This window comes from Hemiscyllium ocellatum, chromosome 2, assembly GCF_020745735.1.
Source record: "Hemiscyllium ocellatum isolate sHemOce1 chromosome 2, sHemOce1.pat.X.cur, whole genome shotgun sequence".
Taxonomy (NCBI): domain Eukaryota; kingdom Metazoa; phylum Chordata; class Chondrichthyes; order Orectolobiformes; family Hemiscylliidae; genus Hemiscyllium; species Hemiscyllium ocellatum.
In genome coordinates, this window is record NC_083402.1 from 78435213 (window position 1) to 78458299 (window position 23087).

At 41.9% G+C, this 23087-nt stretch overlaps 1 protein-coding gene across 1 annotated transcript in view; it reads left to right on the plus strand.

The window, feature by feature from the left end:
* The first annotated feature begins 12933 nt into the window (after positions 1–12933).
* tmc1 (transmembrane channel-like 1) overlaps positions 12934–23087 on the plus strand; it is a 71291-nt gene continuing 61137 nt past the window's right edge. The window contains exons 1-3 of the mRNA XM_060841491.1: positions 12934–13069; positions 18694–18750; positions 20511–20946. Coding sequence (XP_060697474.1) covers positions 12934–13069; positions 18694–18750; positions 20511–20946 — 629 coding nt within the window. The remainder of the gene's footprint in view (positions 13070–18693; positions 18751–20510; positions 20947–23087) is intronic.

A 23087-nucleotide genomic window follows, 5' to 3' on the forward strand; every position in this document is an offset into this window, starting at 1 on the left:
CATGCTCCCTTTGTGGCAAGCTCCAGTGGCGATTAGATGAAACTTTACATAAGCATAAATAGTGCACTTAAAGTATTGATGACACATTGGGAAGATTGTCCATGGACCTTCCCATCCAGGAGTCAAACCAAAAGTGGAAGTCCCCATCTGCGACTCTCCCACCTGATGAAACGCCTCATTGAAATAAACTCACTGCACATAACGACTCAAGATTCTGGCCTGTGACAGTTGTGCTGAAGATATAGGAGGAGGCAACAAATTCAAGGACATTTAAGAGGAAAGAGAGATTGGAACTTGGGCTGTGCTTTCCAAGCACAGAGGGGTCGAGTCGGAGGTTTATGAGCTGGGGGTGATATCAATGATATTGTAAGAGACGTCGATAATACCTGAAAAAAAAAGAATTATTCACAATGTCTATTAAAAAGGACAGGGAAGGAAAGTTGTGTTTAGTGGGAATGGAATAAAGAGGACAGAGCGTGGTTATCATGGACAAGATGAGTGTGGAGGAAATTTGCATAGAATTTATAAATTAGTACTTCCACTGTGGAGCTTCTCATGACAAGTACATATTCAGGCAACAGACCAATATTGTCTGCATGATTTCTCATCTATGCAAACATATTTCTTTAATCTAAAGAAAAGGTGAAGTTAATTGCAGCAATTTCTACTGTAATGATCCCTTAAACAGCTTCCCTTTATAATGGGCTTTTAAATCATTTTGACCATTTATCAACCGCATTCAAATATTCATAGCTGGTAAACTGTGAGTCCCTTACTGACTCAAAGGTAGAAGACAGAGGGTGATGGTGGAGGGTTGTTTTTCAGACTGGAGGTCTGTGACCAGTGGAGTGCCACAAGGATCGGTGATGGGTTCTCTACTTTTTGTCATTTACATAAAAGATTTGAATGCAAGCATAAGAGGTACAGTTAGTAAGTTTGCAGATGACATCAAAATTGGAGGTGTAGTGGACAGCAAAGAGGGTTACCTCAGATTACAACAGGATCTTGACCAGATGGGCCAATGGGCTGAGAAGTGGCAGATGGAGTTTAATTCAGATAAATGCGAGGTGCTGCATTTTGGGAAAGCAAATCTTAGCAGGACTTATACACTTAATGGTAAGGTCCTCGGGAGTGTTGCTGAACAAAGAGACCTTGGAGTGCAGGTTCATAGCTCCTTGAAAGTGGAGTCGCAAATAGATAGGATAGTGAAGAAGGCATTTGGTATGCTTTCCTTTATTGGTCAGTGCATTGAGTGCAGGAGTTGGGAGGTAGTGTTGTGGCTGTACAGGACATTGGTTAGGCCACTGTTGGAATATTGCGTGCAATTCTGGTCTCCTTCCTATCGGAAAGATGTTGTGAAACTTGAAAGGGTTCAGAAAAGATTTACAAGGATGTTGCCAGGGTTGGAGAATTTGAGCTACAGGGAGAGGCTGAACAGGCTGTGGCTGTTTTCCCTGGAGCGTCAGAGGGTGAGGGGTGACCTTATAGAGGTTTGCAAAATTATGAGGGGCATGGATAGGATAAATAGACAAAGTCTTTTCCCTGGAGTCAGGGAGTCCAGAACTAGAGGGCATAGGTTTAGGGTGAGAGGGGAAAGATATAAAAGAGACCTAAGGGGCAACGGTTTCACGCAGAGGATAATACCTGTATGGAATTATCTGCCAGAGGATGTGATGGAGGCTGGTACAATTGCAACATTTAAGAGGCATTTGGTTGGGTATATGAATTGGAAGGGTTTGGAGGGATATAGGCCGGGTACTGTCAGTTGGAACTAGATTGGGTTGGGATATCTGGTTGGCATGGACGAGTTGCACAGAAGGGTCTGTTACCATGCTGTACATCTCTATGACTCTATGACTCTAAATGAAAACTTCCATGCCTCTGTTTTCTGCTATTTTTGTTTAAGGCTAGTTGAGTTTAGTAACTCTGGCTTCTATTGTATCACCTTCTGATAGAATGGTCACAAATAGAGCCCAAAATTACTGGACACCAATACACTAGTTTATGAACAGTGTGCCAGAAGTGGGCCAATCATGTCAGTAATGTAAATCTGAGTGATTCGAACTTTTAAAAGGTATATAAATCAATCCTTCACCTAATTTCTAAATAATTGACCCCAGTAAAGTTTCACAAGGTTGCAATGTTGGAGGTAGATGAGCTGATCAGTACTTTTTCTGTTTTTTTTGCGGGGCTTGAGAGGACTGGACATCCCTGAGGTGGGCTGAAAATGTGTTGCTGGAAAAGCGCAGCAGGTCAGGCAGCATCCAAGGAACAGGAGATTCGACGTTTTGGACATAAGCCCTTCTTCAGGATGCTGCTTGACCTGCTGCGCTTTTCCAGCAACACATTTTCAGCTCTGATCTCCAGCATCTGGAGTCCTCACTTTCTGCATCCCTGAGGTGGGTCAGTTTATCTATGGAGGTAGTGGACTGAAACTAACCACTATCTCAGGTTATAGTCTTCAGTCAAAGTTGTCCTGTCTCTTACTTTCTGTGTTGACCATCCTTGCCTTGCTGAGTTGTAGCCTGTTTTCAGTATTGTAATGGTCAGCAGCCTATTGCCATAAGAGTGTCTATCCTGAGGAGAATTTTGAGGAGGGGTCACTGGACCTGAAATGCTAACTCTCTTTTCTCCCCACAGATGCTGCCAGATCTGCTAAGCTTTTCCAGCAAATTCCACTTTTGTTTCTGTCCTTAGGAACCCTTTTATTATGCAAATTAAACATGGACCTGGGGTTGGGACAGCAGGTAGTGAGACAAACTCATCAACATCTGTGAGCTACTACAGTAATGCATTCTGGATCAGAATCTCCATGGGTCTGAGCATTGCTAGTGATTCTGAAATAAAAGTACAGGATATAAATGTGTTTGGTACTAGACAGGGGACAGACCAACTAAGTATAGTATTGTCCAGTATAAAGCCAGACAAATGGGCATCCTACCTACTGGAGAATCAATGGTATGCCCACCGTTTTTGTTCTTGTGTCAGAATTTTTTTTGGAATACCGCACTGATGGCTAAGTACGGACAGATTTTTAAAAAAATATCAAAGTTGTTGATAGAGAAAATACTGTGACACCCAAAGGGCCGAAAGTTTGGTAAAAAGAAATCTTGTGTACACTTTGAAACATTATTTATGGAAATGTTTCTAAATGATTTATGAATATGATTTCAAAACGCTGACAGATTGATCTGGAGTGTGACGCTATGTCACAGTTTTGTCTGTACCCTGGTAAAATTAGGGCTTGCTGTCACAATCAAGCTGTTTCCTAGATTAAGGATCCTAGATTCTTCAGGCCTTGTAGACAGGAATCCTGTTCCCCCGTCTTCACACTGTACCTTATTAGTTATGCAATCAGGCTCTTGTGTGCCTTGGAGAATTACATAAGCAGAGAGGTGGAAACACTCACCACTTCAAGCATTCATTCTGCCGGCACCATATTTAAAACCAAGCTGTGCACCATTTCAGACATTGCAATCAGGAATGATTCCTCAAACTGTGGTGTCCAGGCCTCCACATTCAGGAGATGGACTAGACTAAAGGAAAGTAAGTTCCCTGCTTCACAGAGACGGGGATCTATGAGTCGTATTGCGAGAAGGGCAGTATTTTGGCCTGTGGACTGATACAGGAGGCCACACCACCCACCCAAGCCAGTCTGCACCCAAAGTCTGCAGGAAGAAAGTCAATGGGTTTCTGGGTTTTGGAAGGGTCTTCTCGCTGCTGTCTCATAATCAGTTTGATTCTACAACAACAAATGCCTCTGACCAAGGTTCCTGCAATACAACTCTCATTACTGCATACAACATGTCCATTCATCAGCTCTCAATTGCCTAACCCTTCCTACCCTCTGTGATTGCCACTCACTCACTGGGAACACTTCAACACATCTGCTTCAGCTTCACCACTAACTACTGTTCCATGCCCTTCCATTATACTCAAACCCTCTCTTTGTCTCACTGTAGGAAAGTTGGGCTAAGATGTCAAGCCCAGTAGTTATGGTGCTGGACTCTTCACTTTTTACCAGGAGAAAATATTGGACCTAGATGGGAAGGTTTCAAAGACTAGGCAACCAACCCAATAAGCTTCAATATGTTACACTGCTCTCCTGTTAACATCAGTGCAAACTCAGTCATAAACTAAACTAGCTTCTTCCTCTCTTACACAGCTAACCCTTCTTATGTAGGCACTTGTAGCTCTCAGCAAACCTGTGTCTGAAGAGACCAGGGCCAGAAACTTTACATTCCACCTCTCTCTGAACCCTCAGAGGATGCCCTATCAAATGCACCCATCACCAGCTCAGAGACTTTCATCTTGGTGTATTCTCTATCTCGACTAGACTTGGGTACACAATCTGATGGGAACATGACTGACACATCTCTGCAGATTGCTGAGGAAGGAATGCTCCAAGTCTCTGACAATTGAAGAACTCAGACGTCCTAAGGATGAAAGCAATTGTAATGGCTAAGTATTGCTCATCTCTCAAAATAAACTGACTCCTTGATTGCAGATAGCTACTAACATCATGTAACCTTGAACCTTGATGCATTTACAAGTGCATCCAAGGTGATGTGGAGTACACTCAGGCTAAATGCAATGTATGGGGATTGTGCTAGGGCCTGGCCTGTACACACCATTCTATACTTACACCCACCTTATGATTGAGAGTATGGCATCAGTGACAATTCCACATAGCTCTGGAGGGAATGATTCATTCTTTGTGTGAATTTTTCAAAGGAATGCTCTGCCATTCAAAATTTGGAGATGTACAATGTGCTTCTCACATGCCCACTCCCCCTCAGTGCAAATGGTTTGCCAAGAAAAGCTTCATAAAGCATTGTTTCTCACAGATTACTGCTGTCCTATAGCATGCTCAAGTCCTTCAGGACAACCTAATAGTCTACAGACACTCTGAAATATTGGAGGTAATGTATGATATAAGGGTCAAAAGAAGATTCCTCAGGATTGTTCTCAACCTGTTGACTATCACTTCACACCACAACACTTGGATATGACAGAAACATTGCTGCTTTTTTCCTAATAATCAGTAGGACATATAATGTGTAGGTCCGTAATAGTGGGATTACCCAAAGACATCAAGCACACAATCAAATGGGTAATCAGACAGCAACAACAATAGCAAAAGTAACATGTCCATTGCACAAAGTAAGGTCAGTTTGCTTCTTGCCACCAGAATATTGAAAAATTAAACAAAGTCCAAATCAAATTCATTCATTTTGTAAATGATTCACTGGTTTCTCAGGTTTGTTGATGCATTCCTATGTCATACTCTCGTGGACAGCTCTCATAGAAACATAGAGACATAGAAGATAGGAGTTGGAGGAGGCCATTCTGCCCTTTGTGCCTGGTCTGTTATTCATCACGATCATGGCTGATTGTCCAACTCAATAGCCTAATTCTTTTTTCTCCATATAACCTTTGATCCTATTTACTCTGAGGGCGATATCTAGCTGCCTCTTGAATACATTCAATGTCATGACATCAACTACTTCCTGTGCTGTTGAATTCCATAGGCTCACCACTCTCTGGGTGAAGAAATGTCTTCTCATCTCTGTCCTAAATGGTCCATCTTGAATCCTCAGACTGTGACCCGTAGTTCTGGATGCATCTACCATGTGGATCATCCTCCCTGTATCTACTCTGTCTAGCCTTGTTAGAATTTTATGAGTCTCTATGAGATCCCCTCCTCATTCATCTGAACTCCAGAGAGAACAATCCTAACCTAGTCAATCTCTCCTCATACATCAAATCCACCAGCCCCGGAATCAGCCTGGTAAACCTTTGCTGCACTCCCTTGAGAGCAACAGCATCCTTCCTTAGAAAAGGAGACCAAAGCCGCACACAATATTTTAGGTGTGGCCTCACCAAGACCCTATATAACTGCAACAACTCATCCCTGTTCCTATATTTGAAACCTTTTGCAATGAAGGCCAACATACCTTTTGCCTTCTTTAATGTCTGCTGTACCTGCATACTTATAGTCAACAACTGGTGCACAAGAACACCCAGCTCACAGTTCACACTCCCCTCTCCCAGTTTACAGCCATTCAGGTAGTAATCTGCCTTTTTATTTTTGCTTCCAAAGAGAATAACCTCGAATTTTCCAAATTGTACTGCATCTGCCATTGATTTGCTCACTCACAACAACTTGTCCAGGTCATGCTGAAGGATCTCTTCATCTTCGTCACAGTTCACCCTCCCACCCAAGTTAGTATCATCTGCAAACTTTGAGATGATGCACTTTGTTCCTTCATCCAAATCATTACTATATATAATGAGCAGCTGGGGTCCTTGCACCGATCCCTGTGTCACCCCACTAGCCCAAGGCAATGTTGTGATCCCAATTCTCAACTTCATCTTCAGAAGATTGCTGTCAATCCTCCATTTTGCCTAAATTCAGGGCATATGATTACAGCCCTACCCACCACCACCCTACCCAACAGACACCCAGCCTTTGTCAGTTCTAATTGTGAAAGTCACAGCATGCCACAATCACAGATGACACCCTTTCTGTCTCTATTACAAGAGACTGTGGATGTAGGTTTGCTTACTGAGCTGGAAGGTTCCTTTTCAGATGTTTCATCACCATACTAGGTAGCATCATCCGTGAGCCTTCGGATGAAGCACTGGTGATACGGCCGTCTTTCTATTTATGTGTTTAGATTTCCTTGGGGTGGTGATGTCATTTCCTGTGTTTCCAACTGGAACCCTGTCAACAAACATATTGACTTAGGTCACATTTCCCATCCCTTGAGAAAAAGAACAGGAAAAGACACCACCACAGCAAATAACATCACCACAGGAAATGACATCACCATCCCAAGGAAAATAGAAAGTGGGTCATGCCACCAGTGTTCTATCCAGAGGCTCACTGATAATGTTACCTAGTAGGGTGATGAAACATCTGAAAATGAACCTTCCAGCAAAGCGAGCAAACCTTAATCCAGAACCTCAACTTGAGTTACAAATCTTTTCGCAACTTGCCTACAAGTGACTGTGAATTGAAACCTCATCTTAAGAGCCCTATAGTTAGATCCACCAAGCCATAATGATGCTTCAGCAGCATCTTGTCTTCATTCTGCATTAGTGTGAAGGCTTAATAACGATGTCATGTGCCATGTTGATGTGGCATGATGGCTCAGTGGTTAATACTGCTGTCCCAAAGTGTTGGGGACTGTAATGGAAAATTAACAAAATTAACATTTACTGTGAAATCTGAAAGAGAATACTTTGCTAAATTTAATACTTTGCTGAACTTTGCAAACATTCAACTTGACCTAGCAAGCAGTCGAATTCAGCAAAAGCTAAGGAAAATATAAAGACAGTTATGTCCACGGCAAGGGAATGAGAAAGTAAGAGCTTGAATGTTTCCCAGCCCTTGTCCTTGAGCATGTAATAAGAATGGTATAAAGGAATATGTGAATTTTATTCAGTGCCCTTACACAAGGCACCTTTTCCAAGTGTATTGGCCCCCTGCATGCAGAGATTAAAAAAATAAAGCTTTTTCTTTGCTCTTGCTAGCATTTGAGTCGAGTCAATTTAATTTCCACGACAGGGACCTGGGTTCAATTCCAGCCTTGATCAACTGTCTTTGTGGAATTTACACATTCTCTCTATGTTTGTGTTGTTTTCCTCCCTCAGTCCAAAGATGTGCAGATTAGGTAGATTTGGCCATGCTAAATTGCCCAGAGATGGGCAGGCTAGGTGAATTAACCAAATGAAGTTGCAGGTAAAGGTTGGGGGTGGGGTGGGGGTGGGGGTCTGTTCTTTGAAGGGTGATGATGGGCTGAATAGGCTGCTTCCACACTATAAGGATTCTATGTTTAGAATTGTACTCCTTATCTCCTAGCAGCTATCTGTATTGGATGAGTCAGGGCAGCTCTGATGAAATCTAGTGCAGATCTCCAAGATTTGGCATGGGTAGTCACATTAATTTGAATATTAAAGGCCTTTCTTGTGGTTGGTGACAAGGCATTCAAGTCACTACGGGTATTATCTTTAGGACATCGAACAATACAGCACAGTACAGGTCCTTCAGCCCATGATGTTGTGCTGAGCATTTATCTTAATCTAAGATCAGCCTAACCTACACAGCCCTCAATTTGCTGTCATCCACGTGCTTGTCCAGCAGTTGCTTAAATGTCCCTAATGTCCCTGACTCTGCTACCACTGCTGGCAGTGCATGACATGCACCCACCACTCTCTACTTAAAGAACCTACCTCTGACATCTCCCCTATACCTTCCTCCAATCACCTTAAAATTATGACCCCTCATGACACCCATTTCTGTCATGGGGAAAAGTCTCTGGCTATCTACTCTATTTGTGCCTCTCATTACCTTGTACTCCTCTGTCAAGTCACCTCTCTTACTTCATCTCTCCAGTGTGAAAAGCCTTAGCTCACTCAACCTCTCTTCATGAGACAAGCCCTTCACTCCAAGCAACATCTTGGTAAATCACCTTGCACCCTCTCTAAAGCATCTACATCCTTCTTATAATGAGGCAACCAGAACTGGACACAATATTCCAAGTGTGATCTATTGAGGGTTTTATAGAGCTGCACCAAAACCTCGCAGCTGTTTAATTAAAACCCCCTGTTAATGAAAGCCAAAACACCATACGCCTTCTGAACAACCTGATCAACTTGGGTGGCAACCTTGAAGGATCTATTTATGTGGACCCCAAGATCCTGCTGTTCCTCCACAAAATCCATGATCACAACTTCCTTTGCTATGTGGTTGATAATGCCCTCCAGCGCATCTCCTCCACTTCACGCACCACCACTCTTGAACCCCATCCCTCCCAATGCAACAAGAACAGAACCCCCAGTCCTCACCTTCCACCCTACATCGCATTATCTCCCCCCACTTACGCCATCTCCATATGGACCCTACCACCAAAGATATATTTCCCTCCCTATCCCTATCAGCGTTCCTGAGAGCCAATTCTCTCCGCGACTCCCTCATCAGGTCCACGCCCCCCACCAGCCCACTCCTGGCACCTTTCCCTGCCACCGCAGCAAGTGCAAATCCTGTGCCCATACCACTCCCTTTACCTCTGTCCAAGGCTCCAAGGGATCTTTCCACATCTGTCAGAAATTTACCTGTATCTCGACCAATATCATTGATTGCACTCGTTGCAGCCTGTGTTGTCTCTTCTACATTGGGGAGTCAGGACACCTACTTGCAGATCATTTCAGAGAACATCTCTGGGAAACCCGCAACCACCAACCCTACTGCCCTATGGTTGAACACTTTAACTCCCCCTCCCACTCCGTCAAGGACATGCAGGTCCTGGGCCTCCTCCACCACCAAACCATTACCACCCAACGCCTGGAGGAGGAATGCCTCACATTTGCCTTGGGACCCTGCAACCATATGGGATAAATTTGGATTTTAGCAGCTTACTCATTTCCCCTCCCCCTACTTTATCCCAGTCCCAAGCCTCCAACTCAGCACCGCCCTCCAGAACTGTCCATCACACCCTCCTCTGACCTATCACCTTCTCACTCACCTTCATCCACCTATCATTTCGTCAGCTGCCCACCCCTACCCTCCTCCCATTTGTCTCTCAGCCCCTGGCTCACAAGCCTCATTCCTGATGAAGGGGGCTTATGCCCAAAACATTGATTCTCCTGCTCCTCAGATGCTACCTGTCCAGCTGTGCTTTCACAGCAACACACTCTCGACTCTGAACTCCAGCATCTGCAGTCCTCACTTTCTCCTAGTGTCTTGTTATAGCCTGCAACAGCCCTCAACACTATTTACAACACCACCGACCTTTGTGTCATCAGCAAACTTACTTCTACTTCTTCATCCAAGTTATTTATAAAAAATTCAAAGAACAGAGGCCCAAGAACAGATCCTTGCGGGACACCACTGGTCACCGACCTCCAATCGGAATGCTTTCTATCCACCACCACTTGCTGTCTTCTTTCAACCAGCCAATTCTGTATCCAGACCACCAAATTTCTCTGTATCCCAGACCTCCTAACTTTCTGAATGAGCCTACTATGGGGAACCTTATCAAATACCTTACTGAAATCCATGTACACCACATCCACTGCTCGAACTTTGTCAACTTGTCTCATCATAACCTCAAAGAACTCAATAAGGTTTGTGAGACATGACCTACCCCTCACAAAGCCATGCTGACTATCTTTAATCAAACAATGGTCTTCCAAATAGTCATAAATCCTATCTCTTAGAATCCTTTCCACAGATATAAAACTGACTGGGATATAATTCCTAGGGGTTTCCTTTCTTGAACAGAGGAACAATATTTGCCTCCCTCCCAATCATCCAGTACTACTCCCGTGGAGAGTGAGAACATAAAGTTCATTGCCAGAGGTGCAGCAATCTTAGTCCTTGCTTCCCGTAGTAATCTTGGATTCCCTGGGGACTTATCTATCTTGATGCTTCCCAGAATTTCCAGCACATCCACTTTCTTAATATCAATCTGTTCAAGTCTATTAACCTGGTCCACACTGTTCTCACTATCAACAAGGTGCCTCTCTTTAGTGAATACTGAAACTAAAAACTTATTTAGGGCAACCCCTACCTCTTCAGACTCCAGGCACAAGTTCCCCCTACTTTTCCGAATCAGCCCTACCCTCTCTCTCTGATCATTCTCTTATTCCTCATTTAAGTGTTGAACACCTTTGGGTTTTCCCTCTGCCAAGGGGAATCCTTCTGCCAAGGCTTTTTACTACCCTCTCCAAGCTCTCCTCAGTCCATTTTTGAGTTTTTTTCTAGCTACCCTGTAATCCTCTAAAGCTGTGCCAGATCCTTGCTTCCTCAACCTTATGTAAGCTTCCTTCTTCCTCTTGACGAGAAACTCTTCTGCTCTTGTCATCCAAGGCTCCTTCACTTTACCATTCCTTGCCTGTCTTAGTGGGACAAAGTTATCCAACACTTGCAACAAGTGCTCCTTAAATAATCGCCATATTTCTGTTCTGCGCTTCTTGTAGAGCAGTTGTTTCCAATTTATAATCCACAGACCCTGATTAATAGCAGTATAATTTCCCCTCCCCCAATTAAATATTTCCCATGCAGTCTGTTCCTACCCCTCTCCATGGCTGTGGTAAAGGTGAGGCAGTTGTGGTCACTATCACCAAAATGCTCTCCCACTGAGAGATCTGACACCTGGCCTGGTTCGTTGCCGAACACCAGATCCAGTATGGCCTCCCCACGGATAGGCTTATCCACATATTGAGTCAGGAATCCTTCCTGGACTCACCTGACAAAATCGGCCCCATCCAGACCATCTGCACTAGGGAGGTTCCAATCAATACTGGGGAAGTTGAAGTCACCCATAACAACAACCCTGCTACATCTGCACCTTTCAAAGATCTGCTGTCCAGTCTGTTCTTCCATCTCGCTGCTGCTAAAGGGGGTGGGGAATGTTTCTACAGAAAACACCCAATAAAGTGACTGCTCCTTTCCTGTTACTGAACTCCATCCATACGGACTCAAAAAACAAACCGTCCTCAACAACCTTCTTTTCTGAAGCTGTGATGCCTTCTCTAATTAATAATGCTATACTCCCTCCTCTTTTACCCCCTTCCCTATTCTTTTTAAAAGATCTAAACCTTGGAACATCCAGCAACCATTCCTGCTCCTGTGAAATCCATATCTCCAGCATGGCCACAACATTACAGTTCCAAGTACTGATCCATGCTTGAAGTTCATCACTTTTATTCCTGACACTCCTGCATTGAAACAGACACCAGTTAACCTGTTGCTTTGCCCTATGAACTGTATATCCTCCTGACAGACTCACTGCATTCTATTTCTGTCCGTTCAACAACTATCCTCTCCTCAGACCTGTAGCTCTGGTTCCCATCCCCTGCCAAACTAGTTTAAACCCTCCCTTTAAGTTTCTTTTTAGTATCCTGCCTCTAGGAGATGTCACTAATGGTGGAGAATCCCACAGTTCACACTGCTTAACTCTTCTCATTGACAGGCTAGAATATGATGTTCTCTGTTCTGGAGGAACTTGCACCAACTTTATCACGGATGCATTTGTGGACTGAGAATTGGACAATGCCACACCAGTTCCCAGTTACTCCTTAAGATGAGCCGCTGGCACAGTTTTGACCTAGGTGGTCACAGGATAGGTTTGTCACCCAATCCTCTGAGCCCTGCTCCAGAAGATGACAGAGCTCAGTGATGATAGCTAAATATACTATCTTTCAGACAATTAAAGAAAATGACAGAGAGGCCTGTGGATGCAAAATCTTATTGTCTTCTACCCATTTGGTGGACTTTGACACACTGCTTCTCTCTCTAGATGCTGTGCAGCAGTCACTAGAACTTACTGTTCTTGGTGAGTTTGGTGACAAGGTAATAATTGCTGTCTCTTCATACATTGTCTCAATTGCTGCAGCAAGGCCATAAGGACTTCAGCCAAAGCAATCGCCATGTGATAAACTGTGGGGAATGTCAGAATAATACCAACTTTATCCTGATCCCTCACATCCATCACAATGAAACATCATGTTATGACCCACATCATTTGGCCGGAGGCTTGCTGAGGAGATAACTGATATGCTTTGATAAGGGGTGTTAGGTATTCTGGAGTACGTTGTCTTACCAAAATATATGGACCAAAACCAAAGTTTTCAAGCTTCACTGGAGAGTAGACCTCTGTCATTAAGCTACCATGATAGACCCTCAATCAAAGTAAAGACTCCCTTCTACATTGTTGACCATGTCCTTGCACATTTGTTGCTGAATGCACAGATGTGGCAGCTATGAAATGTTGGACTTCAGTGCTGGCTACAGAATATGTTTGTAAAATGTACACTTTGAGTGTTACTTTTAAGTGCTTTTATCTGATTACATTTCGTTAGCTGACATCATAAGGAGGCAAGAATTATACAAAATGTAATGGTGATGAGGCCATAACTCTTAACATGCATTCTTGGATAATTAATAATCGGAAGGGCCCCAACTACCAAAATTTTTACTCTGCTACCAAAGAAAAAGAATCAGTGACTTCCTCTGCCAGTTTGCAAGCAATGTCAGTCATTTTATACAGTTACTGTACAGGTACGTTTCAATCCAACATAGCAAGATTCCAACTTAATTTCAGTGAAATGACATGCAGGCTCTGACTATGATATCTGTGAATTATCCCTCACCCTTTATGCTCCCTTCTATGTTGTTGTCCCCTGTATTCCCAGTGAACTTTCATCTTCACCCAGTTTCTATTGAACCACTTTACACAACAACTATTCCCACTTACCCCAGAGCCCATGGCTTTGAAAATTCATTCCCATGTCCTTGTGAGCCCTACATCCTCCCATTTAATGGCTTGAGTGACCTGTTTGAACTCTCACCACTCCATCCCACTTTCCAGAGTGCCTAGTCCTCTCCCATTTACTATGGGATCCCAACCTACTATCATCAATTGTCCCCTCTCACTGTCACTATTCCCTCAGCAACTCAGTACAATGAAGCTCATCCCTACACTTAAATGTCTCAGGACTTCATACCTGAGTTGGGTTAGAATAATGATGACAGGATAATTTCTCGGTCCTGTCCCAGCACATGGCAGTAACACATCCATTGGTGCACTTCTGTCAAAGTCAAATTACAATTTAATCAAGAATGGTGTATGAATTCCTAAGCTTGCAGGAATATGAGACGGTGTTATTGTTGTAGTATGGAAACTGAAAAGATCCCTCAATCTTGTGGCATTCGAATTTATAAAATAATCTGTGACAATAGCTGAAAAGCCACCATTATGGAGGGTGAGGCCCTTTACAAGATAGGTGATTACAGCTGAAATCCCCTGATTACCATGGATGGGGAGAAGGAAGTGAAAGAGATATCTCAAATCTCCTAGCCAGCTGCTGGGAAATTGGATCCAGACATTTCTTGGGCTTTGGCCTCAATGGGGAGCATGTCCAGTCTTTGGAATATACTGAAGATGTCCCTAATCTTCCCACAATTGGCATTTAACTTTGTAGTCTGGTAACCTCCATCTAGGTGGGTGGCCCTTGCCAGCTTTATCTTAAATCTGGCAAGATCATCCAGAAGAAGGAATGCCAATCCGAAGTGATTTTTTCAAACGCTCTTCCAGTCCTGATTTCAAGTACACCTCTGACACTTAGGGAGAACTCCATCCATTGAATGGGGTAGTTTTACCTTGCATCTATCCAGTGTGTCATAAAGCTGAAACACTGGAACAATGTAAAAAGATGTCATTCTTCATCAATGACATTTACTTTAGGAATATAAATATTCTGAAGAAAAACTTGCAATCAAGAGCAAACACAGAGTGACTTTCATTAGCAGATTTCATTATCACCTTAATACAATGAATAAATGAAATGTAATGTAAATACCTCTCAATGACGTATGTGTAAATAATCAGGACTAATTGAAATGCTTCAAACAAAATTTGGCATGCATTTTTTTCTGGAATATTACATGCCTCATTAAACAATAACAAATGGGTAAAGATAGTAAATTTCCTCATTAGTTGCTAGAAATAAACAGATTTCAAGAATTAGCAGTAGACTGTAAGATTCATGAGGTGATAAACAATAATTATTATGACAGTCCTTACTTTAGTCTTCCAGAAGTTCATTTATTTACCTGTTATCTAATGTGCTTGTCGTTCAACACCATTGCTCATGTAATTAAGTTTTCTAAGTGCTTTTACCATTCTGTTCTAGGTCAGGATAATCAGGATAGGTTATTGCTTTTGGTTTCTGCAAAATTTAACATTTCATACTTTTTTGATTCTGTGCTGAAGTTTCCAATGTGAACATTAGTATAGGATTAGACTCTATCTGTTCAATGGACCTCTATACTCGGTGTACTTCAATTGCCATTAAGATGACATTTTAATTCGCAACTACAGTTTTACTTTCAACTCAAGGCTCAAAACAATTGCAGTAGCACAGCAATTTTTTGCTTCACAGGCGTGGTCCACTGCAAAGTAATGTTTCATTTCAGCAAGGTGGCTCCGTGGTTGGCACTGCTGCCTCACAGTGCCAAAGACCTGGCATTGATTCCAGCCTTGGGCGACTGTCTGTGTGGAGTTTGCATCTGTGTGGGTTTCCTCTGACTGGTCCGGTTTCTTTCCACAGTCCAAAAATGTGCAGGTTAGGTGAATTGGCCATGCTAAAGTGCCCATAGGGATGTGTAGGTTAACTGCATCAGTCAGGGGTAAATATAATGTAGGGAAATGAGTCTGGGTGGGTTATTCTTTGGAGGGTCAGTGTGGACTTGTTGGGCTAATGGGCCTGTTTGCACGCTGTAGGGGTTCTAATTTCAGTTTTTGATGTGCCATTTCATCTGCATCCTGTGTCTCAAATAAGTTAACACAGTTATGAAATATTGTTGATCAACTGTTCTTTCCAATGATGTGTTATAAAAGGGGCAGAATTGAAAATCAAATATAAAAAAAATTCAAGAGCGCCAGAATAATCTTCTGCTGCATTAGTACAATCACAATCGTTAGAGTACTGTTGTTTGAAGCCCATAGCTCACATCATCTTGTCCCATTGGTACTAAGAAGCAATAAAACAATTTTGTGCGGATATTGCAGACAGAAGATAAAATGTAGAACTAATGACCCAAAATGACTAGGTATACTTTGGGGTATGTTAACCTTAGTAAACTTCAGCAATATAGGATCTATGAGTAAAATATTCTGCAATGTCAATGTAAGCAGATTATTCATTCAAACTGCTGTTCGGAGTTTTACTGTTAAATATATATATATATATATATATATTAATAAACAGTAGCAATTGCAAAACAAAGCAATTTTGCAAAGAACATTAATATTGGAATTATGCAGTTTTCATCAATTATAATGTAAAATCAAAATCAAAAAGAACCTGCCCCGACAACAATTTGCATTTATGGAGAATAATCAACATAGCAAACATTTCTTATGTTTCTTAAAATGAGCTGAGCGAATGAAAATATTTCAGGCATCACAATTGTGATAGAAGTTAATAGTACATTTTCCTGGTTGTGCCAGACATTGAAGAATGGGGTACCATGGTCCCTTATCTCCTCACCTGCCTCACCCTCCCCTACCAAAAAGTCACAGGGTGTCTGCCTGTGATTTTGACTGGTGCACAGCAGCAATTTGACCCTTGGAGCAGTGTTAACTGCTTTAAGGTGAGCCTTCTACCTCTATCTCTATCTCTTGATGCAGAGATCCCTAAATCTAGGGTTAGAGGTCTCAGTGAGGGCATTGAAGGTTTGTGTTCAGGAGAGTGGGAAAGAGTTAAAAATGGGGATATCTCTAATGAGCTATCTAGTTTGGCACAAATCCACACAACTAAATCTGTTAGACATCCTGTATGGCATGGATCTTCCCCTGCTGTAAGTAATATACCAGAGCCTTCAGGGGTCCTTCAATTGCCTGACAACTCTGCTGTACGCCTGCCAACTGTAATACTTCTGACAAGTTGGGAGTGGTGGAAATGTAGTGGGAAGGCCATTTTCTGGATTTTAAATAGCTTCAAACCCAGTAGCAGGAGAATGTAAACTACTGTATCTCAAATAAAAGGCAGAACCTTCTGCCAGTGACAGGTATTTCAACTGCTGTCTGGAGTATCTGTGAGACCTCCAGGTAACATCACTTTCCAGGAAGGTCCATCAGTATTGCATGTTATTTCAGACAGTTGACAGGCCAGCAGTGGGCCCTTTCCTGAGGGTCAGGATACTGGGCACAGAAGTCCCACCCACTAAGAATTGCCAGGCAATCATAGGATGGAAATACTTTTGAATGGCAGTGCTCCGGGGGAGATGGTGGCTGCTGCTCAAAGCAAGCCCCTCTTGAGGCCTGTGGCCAAGGTAAGAGGTAGTAGTATAAGAACAGATAATGATTTGAGTCCAATATGACTCTTCTTCAGAATAAAAATGGTGGAAGGGGTTTCACAGAGTGGTGAATACTGGAAAGGAGATAGTAGGGACATTAGCAGCATGGACAGGAAGTGGGTCCTGCCTTCTTGACAATGTTGAGAAACTTTGAGTAAATGACCACCCTTGGCAGCCAGAAAACAAACATACCAGGGTTTGTTGATAATGTTCCCCACACAATGAAGCCCTGTCCACATCCAGATTAGTACCTGGGTTAAATGTCTTGCTATTATCTCCTCAATAATGGATTCTAGCATTTTTCCAATGACAGCTGTTAGCATAAGTAGGTTATAGGTTTCTGCTTTCTTTCCTTGAACATTGGTGATACATTTGGGGCTTTCCAGTCTGTTGAGACCTTTTCAGAATCTATGGATTTTTGGAAAATTGCACCAAATTCCTTACCATGTCTGCACCCTGTCAAAGATTTCAGGATGCAGCATTAGATCGAGGAGGCTTGTTAGTTTGTAGTGTGATTGATTTTCTCAGTGCTTTTCCTTCAGTGGTTGTGAATTTGAAAGTTCATCTTCCTTTAACCTCTTGTTATTTCTACGGTTACTGGGACCATAAGAACAAAAGAACTAGGAGCAGGAATAGGCAATCTGGCCTTTTGAGCTGCTCAAGCATTCAATAAGATCATGCTGATCTTATCGTGGACTCAGATCCACTTACCCGCACTCTCACCATGTCCCTTGATTCCTACCATATACAAAGGTAGAAATACTAGGAAATGTCACCATAGTTAAAGGGAAGCCTTCTACTGTGAAGACAAATACAAAATAATTGTTTAAAGCATCTGCTATTTCCTTTATAATTTACACAGTTTCACCATCTAATACACTAACCTTTTCCTTTTCATTTAAAATGTTTAACTGCTTGTTTCATATTTTGTGCTCAGTTTTCTCATACTCCAGTTTCACTCTCTTTCCCCATGCTACTATCCAATCTTTGCAAGTATATAACATTTCTTTCAATCTGACACCCTTAGTTAGCCATGGATGTTATTTCTTTCCTGTACAGTTTTTCTTTCTCAACAGAATACACTTATATTCACAGTTAGATATCTTCTCCAATGAACCACTGCTTCTCCATCATTTTTGCTTTCAATACATTTTAGCCAGCTAATTCTTTATATCTTTCTAAATGCCTTTACTTAAATTCAAACACTAACTTCAGATCCAAATTTCCCTCTCTTAAACTGAATGTGAAATTGTATCATGTTGTGAACACTTTCATCGAGTTGTTCCTTTACTATGAGGTCTTTTGTTAATCTTGTCTTATTCCATATTACTGGATATAAAATAGACTGTTCCCTGATTGGTTCAAGAATGTATTTTTTCTAAGAAGCTGTCTTAAATATGCTCTCTGAACTCACCTTTAAGGATATCTTTATTAATTTGTTTCATAATTTTTTTTCTCTGTCTGCAATGCTCACATCTTATGAAAGAATAAAAAAGAGAGAGTTGTCCTATTTGGATTCCTGAATACTTTTCGTCATCTAGTGGAGTTACTGAGGATTTGTTCAGATTTCTTTTTACATAATGTAATAGGAGATTTTCTTCATATGCTTCTTGTCCCTTCCAAAAGAATACATGGTTATTAATGAGTGGAATGAGTTGTAAATCTTGGTAGGTTTCACGGTTTTATGATGAACCAATTAGTTTTCTCTGCATTACATTGTACAGAGAACTTGATATTAACCAAAAAAAGTCACATGCTGAAATGTAAGGTAAGGCAGCAAGTTTACAGAATTTTCCCATGCCTTGATGTTTATTTTCCAACAGTGAGCATTGAGGTGGATAACGATGAAAGTGATGATGAGGAACAGGATGAAGAAACAGGTAAGCTATTTCCCCATGCACATGCTGTATGTCTACCTTGCCATATACAAAGGTAGAATTACAAGGAAATGTCACCATGGTGGCTCAGTGGTTAGCACTGCTGCCTCACAGTACCAGGGTCTCAGATTCGATTCCAGCCTCAGGCGACTGTCTGTGTGGAGTTTACAAATTCTCCCAGTGTCTGTGCAGGTTTCCTCTGGGTGCTCCGGTTTTCTCCCACAGTCCAAAGCTGTGCAGGTTAGGTGAATTGGCCATGCTAAATTGCCATTAGCTTAGGTGCGTTAGTCAGAGGGAAATGGGTCTGGGTGGGTTACTCTTCGGAGGGTCGGTGTGGACTTGTTGGGCCGAAGGGCCTGTTTCCACACGGTCGGTAATCTAATCTAAAAGTGATTTATAAGGAAGAGAATACATATTCCTAGATTTGTCCTCACCCCTCCTATATTTTGTTTTGTTAATTGAGAGACATCAAAATTAAATGTGTTCTAGATCTATATAGCTGAATTCCTACCACTGTAGTGCCCACTGCACTTTGTTCTGTCATTCATTAGAAATGCTTGGTCTTGTTCAGGAGAGTACATTGCAAACACTATAGTCATGAAATGTTAAGACTATAAGCTTCACTTTTCAGGCAAAGAAATAATCTTCATTATTATTCAATTTTCCAATGCCATCTGTCTATGTGATGAAGAGTTGGCAATCATTCTTCTCCAACAACGAACGTGGCACAAACGTTTTTCCACTTTGAATTCTTTTTTACTCCCTCTTCCTGGATGAACTTTAGGGTTAGGAACAGCAATAGAAATATGTGATTTCTTGACCTTTAAATAGCATAAGATCTTAGTGCCATCTGACCTATGGGAAACAGCCATAGACCATGTTAGTTTAATATAAGATCTGAAGCACATTACTTCTAAGATGTAACATTTCCTTAGTATTAGAAGAAATTATTAGCTGTCTGAGGAGCAATGATTTATCCTTCACTTTGCTTACATTATAAACTATAAATTAACTGGCAATGCAACATATCATTACAGTGCTAAGCATAATGTCCACAACCCTCAATTTCTCACATAAGATTACAGATTTGCTATATTATTGTATCATACAAATTTACAAATAGATTTAGCCATATTGGGAAGAGTGACACACTGGGATATATCCTTTAGGCTTTTACATGTCACAGAGTCATAGAGATGTACAGCATGGAAACAGATCAGTTGGTCCAATTTGTGCATGCTGATCAGATATCCTAAATTAATCTAGTCCCATTTGCCAGCATTAGGCCTATATCTCTCTAAACCCTTCCTATTCATATACTATCCAGATAACTTTCAAATTTTGTAATTGCACTAGACTCCACCACTTCCTCTGGTAGCTCATTCCATCCACGCACCCTGTTCTGCGTGAAAAAGTTGCCCCTTAGATCTCTTTAAAATTTTCCCCTCTCACCTTCAATCTATGCTATCTAATTTTAGACTCTCCCACTCCAGGGAAATGACCGTGTCTATTAACCCTATCCATGCCCCTCATGATTTTGTAAACCTCTATAAGGTTACCCCTCAGCCTCTGATGCTCCAGAGAAAATAGCCCCAGTCTGTTCAGCCTCCCCCCTACAGCCCAAGCCTGACTTAAGTATGTCACAGGGAATTTTTCATTTATATTTTACTGTTTCCTATTGATTATTATTTAGCTGTATGTTTGGGATGAGAGCTGTTTATTGAGTGCAAATGTAACCCACAAACATGTTCATTTGTATTAAGATGATTCCAGCTCAAAGGTGGAACCACAATGCACAAAGAAGTCAGCAGGAAGGAACAGAAATGGAAAGAGAAAAATTGAACAAGAATCAGAGGAGCAATCTGATGACTCAGAGGAGGAAGAAGAAGAGCAAAGTAGAAAGAAAAATGTGCAAAATAGAAACAAATTAACTAATAGGAACAACTCAAATGAAGCAGAGGAACAAGCAACTAAAAGTACGAAGAACAAGAGAAATGCAAAATTTAAGAAAAAGGATTCTCATAATGATGATCATGATGATGAGTCACTGGGCAAGAAAAAGAGAGGAAAAAGTGACAAAAAGCAAATGGACAGTGAGAGTGAAGAGGAGGACACCAAGAAAAGGGGCAAGAGAAAAGATAAGAATGGCAAAAAAGCTGTAAATAAAGGCAAAATCAATAAAAATAAATATAGTTCAAGGTATGTCTCATTTTTCCAAAGTTGGAATTCACTGGATACAAGATGTGCAATAACCTAGTGAGTTAGGAACTGGCTCGGTCATGGTCTGCATAACTGATGAGCTGTATCTGCTGAAAACAGTTACTTTACTGTTTTATATACATTTTGAGATTCAGACGTAGAAACTTTCTTTCATTTATACCCATTTCAAATGTAAAAACTAGAACAGTTTGAGTGTTTTGCTGAATTGTTTTTATGACCTAAATTTTAATTACAGATGGGAATTGGCAAATTGCCAAAGGAATTCTTCACTTGGCAATTTGTCACTCCTCATTCGTGGAGTCATAGAGTCATAGAGATGTACAGCATGGAAATAGACCCTTCAGTCCAACATGTCCATGCCGGCCAGATATCCCAACCAAATCTAGTGCCACCTGCCAGCACCTGGCCCATAACCCTCCAAACGCTTCCTATTCATACCCATCCAAATGCCTCTTAAATGTTGAAATTGTATCCAGACACCTCTGGCAGCTCATTCTATACATGTGCCAATCTCTGTGTGAAACCATTGCCCCTTAGGTCTCTTTTATATCTTGCCCCTCTCACCCTAAACTTATGCCCTCTAGTTCTGGACTCTCCAACCCGAGGGAAAAGACTTTGCCTGTTTACCCTATCCATGCCCCTCATAATTTTGTAAACCTCGATAAGGTCACCCCTCAGCCTCTGATGCTCCAGGGAAAACAGCCCCAGCCTGTTCAGCCTCTCCCTGTAGCTCAAATCCTCCAACCCTGGCAACAGCCTTGTAAATCTTTTCTGAACCCTTTCAAGTTTCACAACATGTTTCCGATAGGAAGGAGACCTGAATTGCATGCAATATTCCAACAGTGGCCTAACCAATGTCCTGTACAGCCGCAACATGACCTCTCAACTCCCGTACTCAATACTCTGACCAATAAAGGAAAACATACAAAACACCTTCTTCACTATCCTATCTATCTGCAACTCCACTTTCAAGGAGCTATGAACCTGCACTCCAAGGTCTCTTTGTTCAGCAACACTCCCGAGGACCTTACCATTAAGTGTATAAGTCCTGCTAGGATTTGCTTTCCCAAAATACAGCCCCTCCCATTTGTCTGAATTAAACTTCATTTGCCACTTCTCAGCTCATTGGCCTATCTGGTCAAGATCCTGTTGTAATCTGAGGTAACCCTCTTCACTGTCCACTGCACCTCTTATTTTGCTGTCATCTGCAAACTTACTAACTGTACCTCTTATGCTCGCATCCAAATCATTTATGTAAATGACAAAACGTAGAGGACCCAGCACCGATCCTTGAGGCATTCCACTGGTCACATCCCTCCACCACCACCCTCTGTCTTCCACCTTTGAGCCAGTTCTGTATCCAAATGGCTAGTTCTCCCTGTATTCCATGAGATCTAACCTTGCTAAACAGTCTCCCATGGGGAACCTTGTCTAACGCCTTACTGAAGTCCATATAGATCACATCTACTGCTCTGCCCTAATCAATTCTCTTTGTTACTTCCTCAAAAAACTCAATCAAGTTTGTGAGACATGATTTCCCACACACAAAGCCATGTTGACTATCCCTAATCAGTCTTTGCCTTTCCCAATACAGGTACATCCTGTCCCTCAGGATTCCCTTCAACAACTTGCCCACCATCAATGTCAGGCTCACTGGTCTACAGTTCCCTGGCTTGTCCTTACCACCATTTTTAAACAGTGGCACCACTTTAGCCAACCTCCAGTTTTCCGGCACCTCACCTGTGAGTATTGATGATACAAGTATCTCAGCAAGAGGCCTAGCAATCACTTCTCTAGCTTCCTACGGAGTTCTCGGGTACACCTGATCAGGTCCGTGGGGATTTATCCATCTTTACTCTTTTCAAGACATCCAGCACTTCCTCCTCTGTAATCTGGACATTTTTCAAGTTGTCACCATCTATTTCCCTACAGTCTATATCTTCCACATCCTTTTCCACAATAAATACTGATGCAAAATACTCATTTAGTATCTCCCCCATTTTCTGCGGCTCCACACAAAGGCTGTCTTGCTGATCTTTGAGGGGCCCTATTCTCCCCCTCGTTACCCTTTTGTCCTTAATGTATTTGTAAAATCTCTTTGGATTCTCCTTAATTCTATT